General features: G+C 37.8%; 1 protein-coding gene across 3 annotated transcripts in view; it reads right to left on the bottom strand.

Annotated features, from left to right (window-relative positions):
• Positions 1–19,528, bottom strand: part of coq6 (coenzyme Q6 monooxygenase) — a 28,338-nt gene that overhangs the window by 8,041 nt on the left and 769 nt on the right. For all 3 annotated transcript variants that reach the window (XM_088354739.1, XM_088354740.1, XM_088354738.1), the window contains exons 2-10: positions 19,304–19,438; positions 17,537–17,595; positions 13,585–13,711; positions 8,773–8,903; positions 8,601–8,708; positions 5,025–5,087; positions 4,833–4,940; positions 4,131–4,333; positions 2,403–2,518 (exon numbers count right to left, since the gene is read on the bottom strand). In XM_088354739.1, coding sequence (XP_088210865.1) covers positions 2,403–2,518; positions 4,131–4,333; positions 4,833–4,940; positions 5,025–5,087; positions 8,601–8,708; positions 8,773–8,903; positions 13,585–13,711; positions 17,537–17,595; positions 19,304–19,438 — 1,050 coding nt within the window. The remainder of the gene's footprint in view (positions 1–2,402; positions 2,519–4,130; positions 4,334–4,832; positions 4,941–5,024; positions 5,088–8,600; positions 8,709–8,772; positions 8,904–13,584; positions 13,712–17,536; positions 17,596–19,303; positions 19,439–19,528) is intronic.

The raw sequence follows: 19,528 nt of genomic DNA, 5'->3' as shown, positions 1-19,528 counted from the left end.
AAACTCGGGCAACTGGGCCGCCTGACTAACATTTTGTTGGGACAAAATACACAACAAATACACAAAATATATGTGAAAAAAATCGTCAACAAAAAAGATGGGATAACAAAATATTGAAATAAATGACAACATGCATAAATTAATGAAAAAAAATGGCATTTATTTGGGTATTACGTGATTTATTTATGTGTTCATTTATCCGTTATCTGCACCGCTTATCCTCAGTAGGGTCGCGAGGGTGCTGGAGCCCATCCCAGCCATCCTCAGTCAGTGGGCAGGGGACACCCTGAACTGGTTGCCAGCCAGTCGCAGGGCACACAGGGGACAGACAACTCACTCGCTCATTCACACCTAGGGACAATTTAAACCGGCCAATTAACCTGACATGCATGTTTTTGGAATGTGGGAGAAAACCGGAGTGCCCGGAGGAAACCCACGCAAGCACGGGGAGAACATGCAAACTCCACACAGGAGGTTTGATCACATAACCTCAGAACTGTGCCGCACACGCACTAAGCACTGCATCACTGTGCTGCCCTTGTTCATTTATTCACAGGCATTTATTTATACATATGGCAAGATTGGTCCTCCATAAATTACTGACGTGACATAGAGTCAATATACTGGACTGTCTCAGAAAATTAGAATATTGTGATAAAGTTCTTTATTTTCTGTAATGCAATTAAAAAAACAAAAATGTCATACATTCTGGATTCATTACACATCAACTGAACTATTTCAAGCCTTTTATTATTTTAATATTGCTGAATTTGGCTTACAGCTTAAGAAAACTCAAAAATCCTATCTCAAAATATTAGAATATCATGAAAAAGTATACAAGTAGGCTATTCAACTAATCACCTGAATCATCTAATTAACTCGAAACACCTTGCGACGTTTCCTGAGCCTTAAAAACACTCAGCTTGGGTCAGTAAACTAAATCACAAGTATGGGGAAGACTGCTGATCTGACTGCTGTCCAGAGGACCATCATTGATACCCTCCATCAGGAGGGTAAGACACAAAAAGAAATTTCTCAAAGAGCAGGCTGTTCACAGAGTGCAGTTTCAAAGCATATCCACAAAAAGTCTGTTGGAAGGGAAAAATGTGGCCGGAAACGCTGCACAACCAAGAGAGATGACCGCAGCCTTAACAAAATTGTGAAGAAGAGCCGCTTCCAGAATTTGGGGGAGCTTCAAAGACAGTGGGCTGAAGCTGGAGTCCAGGTATCAAAAGCCACAGTTCACAGACGTGTCCGGGAAATGGGCTACAATAGCTGTATTCCCATGGTCAAGCCACTTCTGAACTCAAGACAACGGAAGAAGCGTCTGACTTGGGCTATGGAGAAGAAGCACTGGACAGTTGCAGAGTGGTCCAAAGTCCTCTTTTCAGACAAAAGCAAGTTTTGCATTTCATTTGGAAGTCAAGGCGCCAGAGTCTGGAGAAAGGCTGGAGAGGAGCAAAATCCAAGTTGCTTGAAATCCAGTGTGAAGTTCCCACAGTCAGCAATGGTTTGGGGAGCCATGTCAGCTGCTGGTGTTGGTCCACTGTGTTTCATCAAGTCCAGAGTAAATGCAACTGTGTACCAAGAGATTTTAGAGCACTACATGCTTCCATCTGCTGAAAAGCTCTATGGAGATGAGTATTTCATTTTCCAGCATGATCTGGCACCTGCCCACAGTGCCAAAACCACCAGTAACTGGTGCACTGACCATGGCATCACTGTCCTTGATTGGCCTGCTAATTCCCCTGACCTGAACCCCATCGAGAATTTGTGGGGTATAGTTAAGAAGATGAAAGACACCAGACCTACAAATGCAAATGAGCTGAAGGCCGCTATCGAAGCATCCTGGGCATCAATAACACCTCAACAATGCCACAGGCTGATTGCCTCCATGCCACGCCGGATTGATGCAGTAATCCGTGCAAAAGGATTCCTAACCAAGTACTGAGTGCATCAATGGACATTTTCAAATGTTTGATTTAGTTTTGCTGTTATCAAATTATTTTTTTACTTTGTCTGAGGAAGTATTCTAATATTTTTAGATAGGATTTTTGAGTTTTTTTCAGCTGTAAGCCAAAATCAGCAATATTAAAATAATAAAAGGCTTGAAATAGTTCAGTTGATGTGTAATGAATCCAGAATGTATGACATTTTTGTTTTTTTAATTGCATTACAGAAAATAAAGAACTTTATCACAATATTCTAATTTTCTGAGACAGTCCAGTATATAACTTTAGGGGGATAAAAACAATATCCTCTGAATAGTGTAGGGGGGAAACATCAAACATAATGCTTTTTATAATTCACATGCACGTGAGACAAGCCTTTGGAAAAGAGTTTAAGGGGAAACCGCCGTGGTTCAGTTGGCACGGTGATGTCTGTTTGGAGTTGTGACTGACCCAGGTCTTTCCCGTTAAAGGCTGCCCGGCTCAAAAGCTGTGTGAGGCAAGCCACATCCCCCAAGCCCAGGTTGGCGCCCTGGCCGGCCAGTGGATGCACACGATGGGCTGCGTCTCTGGAAAGACAAACAGAACCTCGTCTCTACAAACACACCAGCATGACTGCTTTATGTGCTTCGGAAGAAAAGTGCTAGAAAAAAAAACACTATTGATTTTAAAGTGATATTTACATATAAAATACAGGTTTCTGACTAGAAATTCTACCATTTTTTAAATTTCCAGTATGTTTTGGGCCTTCCTGTGTGGCATTGGCATAACTCTCCCAGGCCGCATACATGAGTTTTCTTCTCATACTTTCTTTGGTTCCTAAAGGATGCACATTTAATTGAAGACTTTACATTGCCCATGTTCTTTTGATTGATCGGATACAAGAATAGAGTGTACCCTGAGTCACGCCCAAAGGCAGCTGAACAAAAATAAAGGATTGTCACTAAAATGTAAAAACAGTTCTAAAAAATTGGGATGGAAGATCACAAAAAGCCCTGGAGAAAAAAAATAGAAGTAAAATAGCATTAATTAATCATTATAAGTTTCCAAAATAAAACGTTGTTTTATTGGCAAATTATTAAGAATATTCATTATTTAAATACTACCCCATATATAATTTTTATTCACTTAAATGAGAAAAAAAAATCCAAGGAAATATATACAAATAATCTGCAATAATGTATAATATTAAAGTGTTTTTTATTATTTTAAAAATATAGCAAAATAATGATAATACCCAATTGAATTGCCAGGGAAAAGAGGTTTTCTTTTTCGTGGTTACCATTTTTGAGCAGTCCTTGATTTTAATACGAACTAAAGTCACCACTTTTAAAATCATTTTCCTTTTGACCTTGCTAATGTTTAATTTCTGAATTAAAAGAAAAAGTCACAATAAATTGAATGAAACTTTTACCTGCTTTAAAGGGACAGCGTCTATTATCTAGCGCCTCCTAGTGGTAAAAAACGATATTGATTCAAATAAGAAAAAAAATGCATAGAAACATGTTTTTTTTTTTTTAATAATTGTATATCAAGAAATTTGACAGGATTGTCTACAATCTTGCTGTTACGCATACTTATTAAACCAAAGACTTTGTGAAAGGCTGGGCAAAAAAGAAAAATAAAAATTGGTTTGTTTGGTTACTGTAGTCTGTATTCGTCTTTTTGCCTTTTAGCACTCGTTAGTTGCACTACACAATACAGTGACATCTAAAGGTCATATATTACACATATTCCCTCAAAGTCTTGTATCAACCTCATACCGATACCTACTTTTGACAGTTGCACATCTGTAGTACCAAATAATAACTCATTGACCTGGGATTTTATAGGGGTGTTGGAATTATAATCTAAATGTAGTGGAATTCATGACACTTTTGAAAAAATGTGTTGTGAGAAAATACACCATAGAATAAACTGATGGTGTTGAGTGTCAGTTTTGAGCACAACATGTCTTCAGTTGATAATACTGCCCCAAGCAATACCATTTGAGATAACGGTTGAGAGTACCAATGTATGTCATAGTATTAAGAGAGATACCATACTCACACATCCTAAAGCTTTACATAAATACAAGACGGATTATCCCCAAAATGTTACCAAATCCCAATTTCCAGGAACTTAGCTCCTATTCACATTTTTTTTTGTTAAACTATGATTCATAAACTTCACATTCCTTACCCAATCAGCGCAACTCTGTGCCTGATGTATTCAGCCGCGTGGCCCATGCCCAGAGGGAACATGACGCGGGATTTGGGCCCGATGCTCGCGACGCTCGGGGGAAGTTGGCGTGGTGACCCCGAAGACGGCATGATCGTGGCAAGCGCGCCGCGAAACAGAGAGCCGGCCGTCTCCACCAACTCAGACTGGTTCTCGTTGCTCCACTGTCATAAAGACAGCCGCATGAGAGAAAAAACAGACAGTATCGTTTAAGCGGACAATGAAATTAGCTTACGTCGGAGCAAAGCGAAACTCCAGGCAAGGGCCGTCATTTCGCCCTCCTAACTAAAGGGTTTGGCGATGGAGGGCTCATTAAAAGAAGATGCAGGCCGGGCAATGCAGTGGAATTAGCTGCGTTTGAAAAAACATTCCATGCAGTCACGGTCGACACTGGCAGACCGCGGGTTTAATTACCAAACCAGAACTGAAACCTAACGTGACTCAACCGTGGTGACCCCATCCTACGGCAGGCGGTAAAAATAGCCAGCTTGGGAAATAAAAAAAGGAGTTCCTCCAAACACAAAAAAGGGAATACACATATAATTTGTCCAAAGAAATATTGCTTATTGTTTCAAGCATGGTCCAAAAGAAATGTGTTTACATCTCAGAAGAAAACCCCGCAAAATGTCACAAGGTGCAAACGGACTTTGAATCGGCACTCACGAAGGCAGAGTTGATGGAATCCACAAAACACTCGTCATCCAGAAGCAGGAGCTCCTCAGCCAGGTGATGACTGGTTGACCACACCAAAGAGCTCGCCGTATCTGACAGCTTCAGCAAAACAGACAAGGCACGTCTATTCAATTGTGGGGGAAAAAAAAATTCTACAGATATTTTATGAAATATCAACATTACCGGTAACATTGCAATGGGTCCTGTGGGGAGGAACCTCTGCCAAGCGACATTGTTCTCAGTGGGCTGTTAAAAAAAGTTAAAGTTTTAACCCTAATATTGCATTGGGGTCTCCAGTGACATGTTTCAAGGTTATAACATGTAATAACTGATGTGTAATAGAGGCCATAAAATCAAATTACAACGGAATATATGATTATGAACGCATACAATGTTTGTAAGGACGTTGTATTAACTACATTGAGCTACACTCTTTTCTTTGGGTCAAAATTGACTCGCTAACAATGGCAAGTGTTGCCAAATCTTAAGACAACGCGAGGGTTAACTCATGAACTGAAGCTTTAAATTTTGTTAAATGATATTACTACTGAAAATTGTCGAGGTTTTGAAGTGCGAACATCTTTAAGCCAGTTTTACTCTTCAAAATAATGTTAAAGGAGCTGTACGAAATGTCGAACTTTTTTACTCGCTGCTGCCATCTCCTGGCTTGTGTCATCATTGCATGCTTTGTCAAGCCCCTTATGTTGCCCGTGCAAGTAAGTGCATTTCTTAAACACTCCAACAAATTCTTTTTGTTGTTGTTTGGCCTGTACTTGAAACGGGGCTTTTATTACATTCACCATTTTTATGCAACACAAACAGATAAAACAAAACAAAACGTGAGAACAACCATGTGGTCACCCTACAAGCAAACCCCAACACCCCCACCCATCCTTCCTACCTAATGTGTTCCGCCCCGAACAGCTTTGATGAAAGTAAGATAAAACCAGATAGGCAAGGTGGGAAAATAATTATACTGGCTCATTGAACTCATTAACACATACTTAATAGAAAAAATATTTAACTTTCAACAATTTCATGGACAACTTAAGTCATGCAAGAGAATTAAAGCTCTAATGTTAAGTAAGTTGCACGTGTAAAGCTTTTGCTAGTTAAAGTAATACTTGTTTAAAGAGACACTGCATAATATTTGACAGCTAGATGTCACTGTATTGTGTAGTTCAACTGAAAACGAGTAATACAAAGAACAAATAAGAATAACAAAAATGGTGACGCAAAGGGACCAGACTGCATCATTTTTCTTTCCTTTTTTTTGGCCAGCCTTCCATAAGGTTTTTCGTTTTTGAGAGTCCCATAAAAACGAGATGGTGGACAATCATATCAGCTCCCTGTAGGTGAGCCTCATGCTACGTAAAATGAATAATTTCTCTACATACAAGTATTTAAAAAAAAATGAACATTTATACGATTGTTCATGTATTTTTTCCTATTATTCAATTCAATATTTTTTGTAATGAATGTGTTTTTATACACTAAGAGGCGTTAAATAATGTCCTTTTAATTTTTGACCGGACTGAAAAGTATAGACATCCAGGTCTTTGTTTATTTCTTCATAAAACTTATAAGGGAGGGATATCCTAATCGTTATTCACTTCATGGGGTCAAGTTGTTACTTAAACTTGCCCGACTGAATAATGGTAACAGAGTTCAAACACTACATGTATTAAGGTTTCGTGAGAGCTACAATTTATTTCGATATTTTCAAAGGGGAAATTATTTCAAAACACTAACAAATTAAAGGTTAGGCTTCAATCAGATCCTTTATGTTGTGGTTGTAATAATGGGTTATTTTCAATGTCCATGCATTATGCATTTCCTTTGAAGAGCAAAGTCGTCCCTGCCAAAATGACTGCCACATAGTCATTCAGTACATCTGCTATGTGTGACTGGCATATCCTGCGTATTCCTTACCTAACCTTATATAAACCTAGCAATGATTTGGAATTTTTGAAATTGCAATTTTAGTTGACGTTGGGAAATGTTTTGATACAATTACAGACTTCTTTGTTGTACAATTTTACCAAGTGTAAAATTTGAACACTTTATCATTGACGTGCAGTCAGGGGAGAGAGAAGAGTCTTTGCCTCACCCGTCATCATGAAAATATAACATTAAAAATATTAAAAGATTATGGTTATTCAGTGTTAAAGTTCCTTCTCATTTAAGTTCACATTTTACAGATTTTCTTTTTTCAAATTTTGAATATTACTGTGCTGAGCGTCTGCCGATGCAGAGCGAGGCACGCAATTCTCTTGCCTCATGGCAGAGGGCACCAGTGAGAGCAAGGATTCGGATTTGGCGCAAGCCTCACCCCCGAGCAATAGAATTAGTAAAGTCATGTCAAACAACGTTTATTTGTATAATCACAAGGAGTCTCAAAGGGCTGCACAGACCACAGATTATTGCAAATCATACACTACTATTACACCATCCCCTGATCTAAAACTTACATGAGGCACAGAAAAACTCAAAAACCTCAACATGAGGAAAATAAAGAAACCTTGAGAAGGGACCGCACTTTAGGTAATCCCCTTCCAGGATGACCAAGCTGCAATAGATGTTGCAATAACAAATAATACACAGATATTGTCAACATAAAATATAGGTTATTCATATGCTATTGAATAGAAGTGTGTTTTAAGCTTGGATTTCCACTGAAGTTGCAGATCGAATATCAGGGGGAAGAGCTATTGTCTATAGTATTATTAAGTGAACAGCATGTCAAGTCATGCAGTCTATTTTTTTCTTGTTGCAAGGACTTTTTTCTTAGTGGAGAATTACCCATTGATGCTTTTTTTCAAAAGGAACAGCTCATAAACTTTGTTCATAAGTTGAGGTAAGAGAAGTCAAGTCAAGTTTATTTGTTTAGTCCTTAAACACAAAAAGTCTCAAAGAACTATCCAGACTACTACAACACCATCCCCTGTTTTGAAACCTTTATATGCGTATGTTTTGCTATAAAAGAGAGCTTGAGTATCATAAAAGACTTTGCCTGACTAAGGTATTTGAAATTAAATGCATGCAGTCCGATGAACAAACATCAGTGGTTAAAATGTTGAAAACGACAAATACCAATTGCGAAGACCGCTTGACTTCAAATTGTTGAGAACTGTTAGGTTGTTTTGTTACAGACTTTGCAGTTGTTCACTGAATGTATATCACCAAATGCACATTTTTTAGTTTTATTTACTGTTCTACTGGTCCTGATTAACCAGTTCTTGGTTTACAGTGATAAAAATGTTTATGTGATTTTAATATTTATTTTTTGCCTGTCCCTTAAAAATGGACAGGAACCTGACTTTGCCTCACCAAACACGAACCTCACTGCATGTCACGGAACTTCATGATCTACTCAGTAGCCTAGATGGTAGGGCGCCCGCTTTGAGACTGGGAGGTCGCTGGTTCGCGCCTCGGCCGAGTCATACCTAAGACTTATAACATTGGTAAAATGGCGGCGCCCTCTGTTGGCTGCGGCTGCATCGGCTCGCTACAACGGGTCAGGTGTATCGACATTTCGTTCTAACAAAGAATGACAATACAAAGGAAATTATTATTATTATTATTATTATACATTTTACACAAAGGGGTCAAAGTTCAACACATTCAACCATCACTAGATCATATCTTGGAATCAACCCGAGCAAATTCTGATTAATGTGTCTATAAGGGGTCACACTTGTAATCAAGATTTTACAAGACCTCAAATGAAGAAAATCATTGTATACATCACTTATTAACCTCTGATAGATGCAGCACTGCAACAACAGCCGATTGGTCGTAATTCCACTTGACTGTGGGAATTCCTAACTGCCGCCTTACCATGGAGTTGGGCCCATCTGCTCCGATCTGAAAAGAAAAAAAGGGAGAGTCTGTGAAAAGTTATGAACTTGGATGAGAAAATACGACTTACAAGCAACTTGGTCTTGAGAGTTTCCCCACTGGCTAGCACAACCTGCACCCAGGGTATGGAGCGCAACGAGTGCTGCGGCGATGGCCATATGTACTTCTCCACCTTGGACCTGTACTTGACTTGGACGTTATCTAAAAAAACAATAAGAATGCAAAGCAATAAACGAGAAAGTAATTCTATGAACAGTATGACTAATACTGTAATTTAGCAATGGTGTTAGTTCTCCTTAGCACAAGAAGCTTTCAAGCTTGAATCCTAAAGGCCTTGGCCTGCCGCATGCCATGCACTAATAGTGTTTATCTGCAAGTCAACCACGCCACGCTTTGCACATGCTGTCAACTTGTTTGATATTCAACCCTCCCCCTACACTTCCGAAAATACCGGCATCTGGTCCTGCAGACCATGAAAGCGGGACCGGGCTCCGCTTGCTCTTGCCGACTTGGAGCGGGACCCGTCCGCAGATTGGCTACTGCTTACCAAACACGAATGTTAAATATGGGTTTTGGTGATTGGAGGGGGATGATTTCATTGAAAACAGCTGGCGAGCCATGCACTTTTCATGTACAAAGTCTTTAAGCAGAATGAGAGCTAGAAAAACGACATGCAAGAAGGGCCTTAAAAACAAGCGGTTGCTACATATCCCCTGATTAGCCTTTAAGCATTTATAAATATGAAAAACTGCCAAGCACGTAACAAGCCTGCCTTTCTTTCCAACATTTTCTTTTGTCAACAGTAGTGCAGTCACAAGTTTAAGCTTTAAAGCTGCTTTTTTTTTTACTTTTATTCCTCACACACATTTTGACAGAGGTTTGATTCCTCCATCATACATCACCACAAACACAAAATATATACACTTGACATACCCATAAATAACAAAAGAAACAACAACAGAAAAATGTTAATACAAAAAATAAAATAAAAAGTGAGGTGTTTAGACATCAAGTAAAACTTGTGTGATAAGCTTCCATCTTTTCTCGAATTGATCAAGTTTCAGTTGAAGTCTTGCAGTGATTTTTTCCATAATGTACATTTGCTTTAATTTTTCTCTCCATTGTTTTATATCAGGAGGTTGTGGTTTCAGCCAGGACACTGTGATCATCATCAACATCCTTGCTACCAGAAGCATAACCTTTAGTATATATTTATGTTGACCAGTCAATAATTCTTCTGTCAAAATTCCTAATACGTAGGTCATTGGGTCCAACCATAACTCCCAACTAATAATTATTTTTTTTTCTGTCTGAATACTTCTCCAGAAATTAAATATTACAGGGCAATTCCAGAAAATATGCGTAAAGTCTCCGACCCTCCCACAGTTATGCCAACATAGATTTGAGGGATTTTTATATTTTGAAGTGATAGAGGGTGTATAGAAGAATCGCATTTTTACTTTTCATTCAAACTCCCTCCATGTCGGGCTGCTGGTTATTTTGTGTCCCTCTTTCAAAGTTTTTTCCCATTTGTCGTCTTTTATCACTACATTAGCTTCTTGTTCCCATTTTTCCTTAACCACCATGTCATTATTACTGAAATCCATTCGCAGAGCTTTACATAATTTTGCGATAACCCCCTTTATTGATTGTCCTTTTGAATATGATATTAATAATTCCTCAACTTTAGTTGGCTCCTTACATATTTTCCCCCATTCATCGTGTTTCTGGAGGTAATGCCTTAGTTGCAAATATTTGTAAAGATCATTTCTAGGTAGGTCTAATTCTTGTTGGAGTTGTTTGAACGATTTCAGTGCCTTTCCTCCGAACACTTGGGTAATCAACTTCCAACCTTTTTGGGCCCATTTTTCAAATCCTACATCCATAACCCCAAGTTTAAAGTCTGGGTTTTTCGCTATTTTTGTAGCCCTATACACAGATGTTGATATTTTTAATTTTTCTTGTATTGTTGACCAAGTTTTAACAGTTCCCTTAATCCATTCATTCTGGATTTTTAACTTCTTCCACATCATGGCTGATATGTATGGTAACGATTCCACAGGCATAGTTGGACAAGATCGCTGTTCCATGTCCACCCATATTGTATCTTTGTCTGTAGTAATCCACAAAATAAGTGTTTTAATTTGAGCTGCCCAATAATAATGTTTAATATTGGGAAGGTCTATGCCCCCTTTTTCTTTAGAAGCTAACAGGGTTTTGTATCTTATTATAGGTTTCTTATTTTGCCACAGGAATTTTGTTAACAATTTATTTAACATTTTAAATGTGGATGCCGAGATCAGAATAGATTGAAACAGAAATAATAGTCTTGGTAGTATGTTCATTCTAATTGTTTCTACCCTTCCGATAAGGTTAAGGGCAAAATTTCCCATCTTTCCAAATCCTTCCTTTTTTCTTTCATCAACATTCCGTAATTTGCATCAAACAGCTAAGTGGAATGTGGTGTAATAGTCACCCCAAAATACTGATTTGCTCTCATTATTTAAATACCCAGCTACATCTCCATATATTGTAAGGTTCTCCAGCAGTGATGGTATTGATAAAGGGGGCTCTTTCAGCATTACCAACAAGTCATCTCCAAACAGTGATATTTTATACTCCTCCTTCATCTAATATCCCTCTTTTTTGCTCATTTTGTCTTATTGGTTCCGCGAGTGGTTCTATGCTTACTGCAAAAGCTTAACTCAAGAATTAAATCGGTTTTAAACTGCAAAGCACATTCGGCTGCTTTTATATGAAATGAGTTCAAAACTGAGTTAGAGTGTTAAAGCTGGTTTAATTTGAGAAGTAGCAGTTGTTATATTCAATTTTATACTTGGTACATATCATTTAATGGGGAAGTCCTAATGTTTGTGCCACACTTCAATGCAAGTAGCAGCAGTTATTGGATCAAACCTCATCGTGTTTTACTTTTATTTTTTGCCTTTTTCCTGAAAACATTAGCCACCATTGGATATTTCAATTGGAAGTGTGTTTTTATTGTATTTAGCAACCAGGACTGTTGTGGGAAACAACTTGGAGGAAGCTAACTAGCATAACAGCAGACAAGCTAGCCGACAAGCTCAGTGTTTAGTAAAGAACTTGAGCGGAATTGAAACGGAGGATATAAAAATATCACCCCAAAAAAAAAATCACTGGACCATCTTGCAAATTAAGTAAATCATATTAAGATAAAAAAAAAAAAACTTCACGATACTGGATCTGTTGACAGAGGTGAAGGAGCAGAGGGTTCGTGTTGTGGCGCATGACAGGAAAATTGCTGAACTGGAAAGGAAAGTGGAAGATATTGAGCAATATTCAAGAATAAATTATGTCATCCTGACCGGGCTAAAGATCAACCCCGCTCGTATGCAAGGGCAGTGGCTACCAGCATCGGCATCTTGGTGAAGCCCCGCAAGTAGGAGGCTAACACTGCGGAAGAACGGGTAGGGACTTTCCCAACATCTAAAAACATTAAACTGAGCATGGACACAATTGACGTTTTCCACCCACTACCAATGAGACGGAACAATATCCCAGCTGTGATCCTGAGATTTATCAAAAGGAAAAACAGGGTTGGACTGATGAAGCAGGGTGAACTAATGTATATCTGTATGATCACTTTATAAAATTAAATGCTGACATAGCTAAACAAAGCTAGATTCTAATGGAAACAAAATAAAATACAGAACACGTGGGTTAGAAATTGTAAGATACAAATATTAAACTTAATGGACCCCATGAACTAGCTTAAGTGTTGGTAATTTGGGACCAAGGAGAACTAAATACAGTAAATAAAATACAGAACACGTGGGTTAGAAAGATACAAATATTAAACTTAATGGACCCCATGAACTAGCGTAAGTGTTGGTAATTTGGGACCAAAGAGACTTAAATACAGTAAATATGAATAAAAGTATAAGCGAGTCAATGAGTCTGCAGTAACCAGGCAGTAAACTCATGAAATTACATCTAACTAAGATTAATTCATGACAGATTGTAAAAATATTACTACATTAAAATATTTCAGAGCAAGAGCTATCGGAACTGAGATGTATGGAGCACACCGACTAATAATTTACAACCGTATGATCAAGAGCCTAAAAAACAGTTCCTATCATCCATCTCAAATAACTACAAGTATTGTACTGAAAATTAATATAATAATACTGTTAAATTGGAAGAGAAATTCCCAATGATTCACTTCAACAGTAATAGCAGTAGTATGTATGCAAATTTTGGAGCAATTACAGAATACTTGCAGCAGTTTGAGAACCCATTTAGTGTTATTGCAGTTTCTGAACCCTGGTTCTATGAGGAAAAGCGAATCTGTTTTGATTTAAATGACTATCATTTAAACCATGTAAATAGATCAAACGAGACAGGAGGAGTCACTTTATATGTGCACAAGAGATTTAAATTTAAAATAATAGAAAACATGTCATTGGTAATCGATGAGTTACTCGAATGCTTAACATTAAAAATTATAGACGAAAACACATTTATAGAAAATAATACATTAAAGAAGGCCTTGAACTCAGCGTTATTGATTTAACTGTGAAGAAATAGTTGTAGCAACTGAATGCATTATATTTCAGTCAAAAGTTCAAAGCTTGAACTTGCACAGCGCCAAGCCCTGTTCGCCATCAGCTTTTTAGGGCCTGGAGTAGTGGTGACAAGTCAAAAAGCAAAATGGCAGCTTTAAATAGGCCAAAGGACCACTTCGCGTGTCCTCGAGTGGCCCGGTCAGCCCTGGAAGTTCCTGTATTGTGAGGTTTTGATTCAAACTGACGGATAAGCATAAGCGACCAGAGACGGTAATTCAACTAAAAACACAATGCAATGGAATGATGTGGTGGCATGGGCAGCGTGCGATGCTCACCAGGCAGAGTGTCCAGCTGTTTGGTGAGTGCAGCCACTACCACGTCGTTTTCCACAATGTAGGCCATCACCTCCTCCAGATTGTCCTTATCAAATGTTATCAGGGCATCGGAGCAAGCGTCCCAAACCTAAATGAGAGAGTAGGTATGTCTGTGGTCTCACCTCAAACTGATACTCCCTTTTGCTAAATATATGAAAGAGCAAGAGAGAATCTTGAAGTCGCTGCCGAAGCTTGGCACAATATGCTAAATAGATTAGGTCACCACCACGCCATTCATCTGAAACTGCGGTCACCTAACATTTTAAACAAACTCCCTCCTAAAAAAATACGTAGCTTTCCAAGTGTACACGTCATGACTGATAATACATTTAGAGTAGAATAGGTCTTAATGTAGATGTATGTCGCCCTAGTATTATGCACAGCTAAAATTCTCCATAGCTGCAAATTGATCCTGGTACTGAACAGTAACGATTAGTCAGAGGTTTTGAAACATGCAGCCAAGAAACACAACCTTGCAGTCATACCAACTTCCTCTACACATGTTGAAAAATCATTAGAAAATGGGACAAAAACAAATCGATTTGGATGGGAGTGAAACTCATAGCAGTCCCAAAAAGGTTTTGTATACCTCAGTACGTTTGGTGCTAAAAAAAAAAAAAAAGTACAGTAAAAAAGTTAGATTTAGATCCTTGTTTATACTAAACTTTTTTCACATTGGATTTTTCATTAAAAAACCTGGGACGCTAGTGCAGCAGCCTGTCAGGCTTTGTCCTTTTCATCCAACACACTGCCAATTCATGAAAATTCAACAAACTAGTAAACCTAATATTAGTCATATAAATACACTGCTAGTTTGTTACTTTGCATTAATAAATGTGATATAGAATGCCGATAGACCTTCTCTAGAGTGCCTTGGAAAATGTCCCAATTTTTATCTTCGCAAACAAGCCTTCAGTATCTGTGCTTCCTTTCGGTCATCGGACAAGTGACTAATATTGATCCATATCAGTAGGGGTAGGAAAGTATATCTTTTTTTTACATTAGGGGCTCTGGAACTCCTTTTTATGAGTACACTTGGCTCGGAGAAAAAAAAACAACTTGCGCAAATGTTAAAAGCTTACATACAACAACACTGTAAAAGAACGAACTGTAACCGCTCCAAAATGCCAGCCAGGCACACGGGGCAATTTGATTGGGTGAGCGGTAGGAATCGGGGGGCTTATACGCCCTTTTTCCCCTCACCCACCGGAGTCTGCACCGAAGGTAAATACGCTGGTATCCTAGTTTGTAGTATTTTGTGACATTTTTAAAAAATAACTTTGCTCGCACCTTGTTTTGAAACCATTGTATATGATAAAAACGACAGTTAAATGAGCCTTTGCAATTAAAGGGGGTTTGGGGTGTCCTTAGAATTGTTTAAATTAAATATCTATTTAGGTATGTGCCCAACTTAGCTCAACAAGCCTTTTATACATTTTTTTCTCATGCGCCCATCTGCTTTTATCTTACTTTTATCATTGGTGTTCCGGCCACGGAGTTCATTAGGCTGGAAGAAAGGATGCGGGGAGGGTTGGGGGTTTTAGTGAGTGATTATACACGGGTGCTTAAGGCTTTCCTTCATTGCAGAACCAAATGGTGAAAGTGAGAAAAGGACTGTTTCAAATACAGTCAAAATGTAAACCCGAACCCCAAAAAGATGAAAAAGGAAGAGTTTATTCAAGCGTGTTTAAAAGACACCTACGTGCATACGCCATACAAGCAGCTTGACAGAGGCTGCAATGATGATATCAACCAGCAGATGGCATCAGCAAGTAGAATATTTTGAAGTTACGGACATCAACTTTAAGTAACTGCGGTACGAAGACAACTTTTAAGTGGTATACTTATCTTGCTATGGGACACAGGCTCTGACATTATTTTTAATAGATTTTATTAAATAATCAAACATCTGAAGAATAAGCTTTTGTCTGGAGGGCCTGATTGGCAGTTTTGTTGAATTTTGTCTTAAAATATATGGTTTAACTCGCTCTCTCAAAAATAAAATCCACAACAAAAAACAAGCAAACAAATCAAAATCAAAATGTTTTTTCTTTTATGGCTTTGTGTCAAAGGTTCCCTGCCCGTGTGCTACATGCTAATTCCCAACTCATAAGGTTGCAAGGAGATTTAGTTAATTACTTATTTTGTTTGATGAAGCTTTTTAAGATTGCATGTCAAAACATTTAAAATAACCGAATAAAGTAAAAAATGTTGCACATCATTTTTGTGTATATTTTCTCATTTTACGAAAAAAGAAAAGAAAAAAAAGGATTTTAACATAGTAAAAACGTTTTTGTTCCACAGGCACATGATTTTTGCACATTTAAGTATTATTGTTGTTATTTTTTTCTATAAAAGCAAGACAAATAACAAGTAAAACATGAAAAACAGGTTGAAAAAAAATAGTAAAATTTACTATTTCAAAGAAGCACGAATGAAAATGGACCTGTATTCCTCCTTACTCGATACAATTTCAGTTTATGGAACATGATAATTTAAAACTAGTAATACAAATAAAAAAATACAGAAACGAGTTTAGAGGTATCCTTTAACACTTATAACAGACTGTGTGCTTCAAGATTTCTTAAGAAAAAAAGGTTGAAAAATACTGACCAAGAGGCTTAAATTCTAAGTAGCATTTACCTATGATGTAAATAAATGTACCGGTAAATAATACGGTTTTGCACTTAGCTAAGTACGAACTGTAACGTGCCATTTAAATTCAACACAATTGGCAGACAGTGTTTGGGTTGAGCTCTTTTGAGTTGCAACAATGCTGAAGTATCCCGTACTCAATCAGTAATACACCACTGCTGCTGCCACTACTCTTTCTTTCCAGGTTACCATAAACTCAGGGGACATTCCATTTTAAAAAGCCAATAATGGCGTTTTGGTTTTGTAACTTGAGATAAGCGGTTAAGAGTGGATTAAAAAAAAAAAGAAAAAAAAGGAGACCAGCACAAAAATGGTTTGAAGTTTGTTTAAACCCAAGGTGACGCCATGCCTCTATTGCTTTCCTTGCAAGATTTAAACTTACTTGAACCTTCAGTGAAAAATACTTTTATCTGAATTTGAACTCTCATCAGTGTAAGGTGGAGTGAAGTTTGAGCACGGTATAAATGTTATTTACACACAAAGCACATATTTTTCCTTCTCTAACTGACATGGGAATGACTATGATCCAGCAGGCAAAACAAACAAAGTCAAGGAAGAAAGGTATGATGGGCGAGGTACACTGCCATAATGACCCAAAAAGGCCGAGCATGATGACATCTTAGCTCCGGACTGAAACACCGCGGTCAGGGCTTTGGTGCGCAGGCGACCACATCTTATGAGGTGGGCAGCGCCTTGCATCCATTGCCACGAGGCGGCAAACAACCTTTCATCCTCCTGCACTTGTTCACATGAATCTTCATAATTAGAAGACACCGGGAGCGAGTAGCAATTTGCAAACGGCGAAAGGACTTTATCCTCATCAGGGCCAAAAACCCTAAACTAGGTCATCCAAATTCTGGTCGTTTCATCATGAAGGTATGTTTTCCTATGGGTTGCTAATAAAGGCAGAAGCTGCATAAAGGAATGAGGAAATTACATGTCACCTGAACCCAGCATTTAATGTAAATGACTCCATACCATGTGCGTAATTATAGATGCCGTAAATGAGTCTCTTGTTCATTGCCCTGTAAGACGGCGTACAAGTGGAATGTCAAAGAATCTGCTTTCCACAAATTGTATAGCATTATGATTATTGGATGGCAGAAATGCATGGAGAATATCACAGTGAAATGAGTCCCATGTTAAAAAGGGAACGAAGGAATTCAATAAAAAAAAAACATCGGAAACGGGATGAAAAATGATTTTTTTTGCTTTAAATCTACATGGTAAGAAACTAAATGAAATAAAAATAACGTACCTGCATCTTTTTATAAGGTTTGCACCTCAATTTTGTGATATGTTCCCATGCACCAATGCCTGCATAAACAAGACAAATTACAGAGATGTAAATAACATAATGGAGGTTTTGCACAGCTATTAAGATGCTAAATAGCAGAGTAAGCTGTGTTAGGAGGTTTAATAGCATCCTCATGGCTAGTAATGATATTGGAGACCATATGTGTCTTGTTCTGTCGGAGATCTGTGGGCAAGTTTGCAGTACCAGGTCGAAATTAGTGGTTGCGGACCAGGGATTCAGATTAAACTTGGCAGGCAGGACTTTTTAAATTAACCTTGGTAGCCTTGAGTCCCACGGGCTTTAATTTTGGGGCCCTCCTTTTTTCATTGTATTTGATGCCCCTGAGCAATCACAGTTTTTAAAAACTACAGCTATATGGACATTCATGATGCTAGGCCTTAAGGATCGAGGCGAATTTTGTCCGAATTGGAGAATTGTTGAATTTCCCTCACTACCAATAAGCTTTAAGGTTTGATAACAGTGGCCTTTTTTACTCTAATGATGTTTACAATGGCCTCTTACCTAAAAGGAAAGGGAAACAAATGTTGTGAAGCTTTGGAAACCATAAAAAAAAATGTGGAAATACATATAGAGAATTTTCACGACTATAAAGGGAAAAAAATAAAGTATGTGCGTTTTAAATACAGCAACAGCACATGTAACTGAGACATATCTTTTAGTACAATTCACTCTACGGTAGTAAAAATATGGTACCATTTACAAATGGAAAACACATTTCAAGGAAAAATAGCTGTTTTTTAATTTACCCAAATAGTAAAAAAAAAAAAAAACGGGCGTGTTCTATACTAACTATTTTCCAGCAAGCAGATACCAGTGTATCCAGGGTTTGGGTAGTCAAAATACCAAGTGCCATTACCTCATGTACTTTTGATGCATAAAACTTTATCTTAACAAAATAATTACATCCATTTCCAAAACTACATCAAGGGTATGTCAAAATATAGCCTTTACCCTTGCAATGTCATTAAATGAATACAAATGGGGGTTTTTTGTGTTTTTTTTTTAAAACTTGATCATAAAACAACCACAACAGTAACCTATTTCTGCCTGTGTATGTACCTTAATTGTTCCCTAAATACTTTTCATTTTATCTTTACTTTTTAAAATTATTCCCAGTTTTTAGCTTGTTGTGTTTTAAAATCAACAAGTTATTATTTTAAGTATTAGTAACATGTGCTACCCTGGCAAGTAACCAGTACACTGAAATTATCTTGATTTCTTTTATTAGCATCTGCTCATTTATAGGCGTTATAATATCCGATATTGAACAATTATATTGCACAACTCAAAGCTTACAAAACTCTTGTCATTTTTTGGTACAAATAGGGAAGAACACTTAATTTCTGACCTCTGTTCACTCATAAAACCATTTTCTGTGATATCTGGACCTGTGAGAACCAAAATGTATGTTTCAGTTGTTAGACTGGCAACATCTGGATCCACAGTTTTATTCTAGCTTCTGCCATCTACCGGAAGGCGAATGAAATTTACACTCTGAAACTATATTAAAAGACCAGATAAACATATTTTGGTTTGTGTGTGTGTGGAGAATAAATACTATGTTTTTCAGGCCACTTAAATGAAATTGGGTTGTTTCCGGCAGCACATCTGATAATTTGTCACAGTAGATTAACAAGTTTAAACACAGTATTTAGGAATTTCTAGATTAAAGATTAAAGGAAAAAAGGCTGATGTAGCCTACTGTACCAGTGAGCAGTGTAACAGAGCCAGGACTGATGGAGCTGACTCTGGTACTATAGCTGTCAGGAATCTCATCCATCACTTTCTTGTTTCCTGCTTCAAGGAGCAGGATCTTCTTTTCTGACAAGTTGGGATCCATGCCTGCAAAGGGAAATTGACACATCATTGCTACTGATTCATTCACTCATTCTTAGGACACATTCCTGACGATGTTGTTAACTGGATCTGTTC

The sequence above is a fragment of the Urocampus carinirostris genome, chromosome 15 (assembly GCF_059441175.1).
Source record: "Urocampus carinirostris isolate Australia breed hairy pipefish chromosome 15, RoL_Ucar_1.0, whole genome shotgun sequence".
Lineage (NCBI taxonomy): Eukaryota > Metazoa > Chordata > Actinopteri > Syngnathiformes > Syngnathidae > Urocampus > Urocampus carinirostris.
This window is presented reverse-complemented; position numbering and strand designations above follow the sequence as displayed.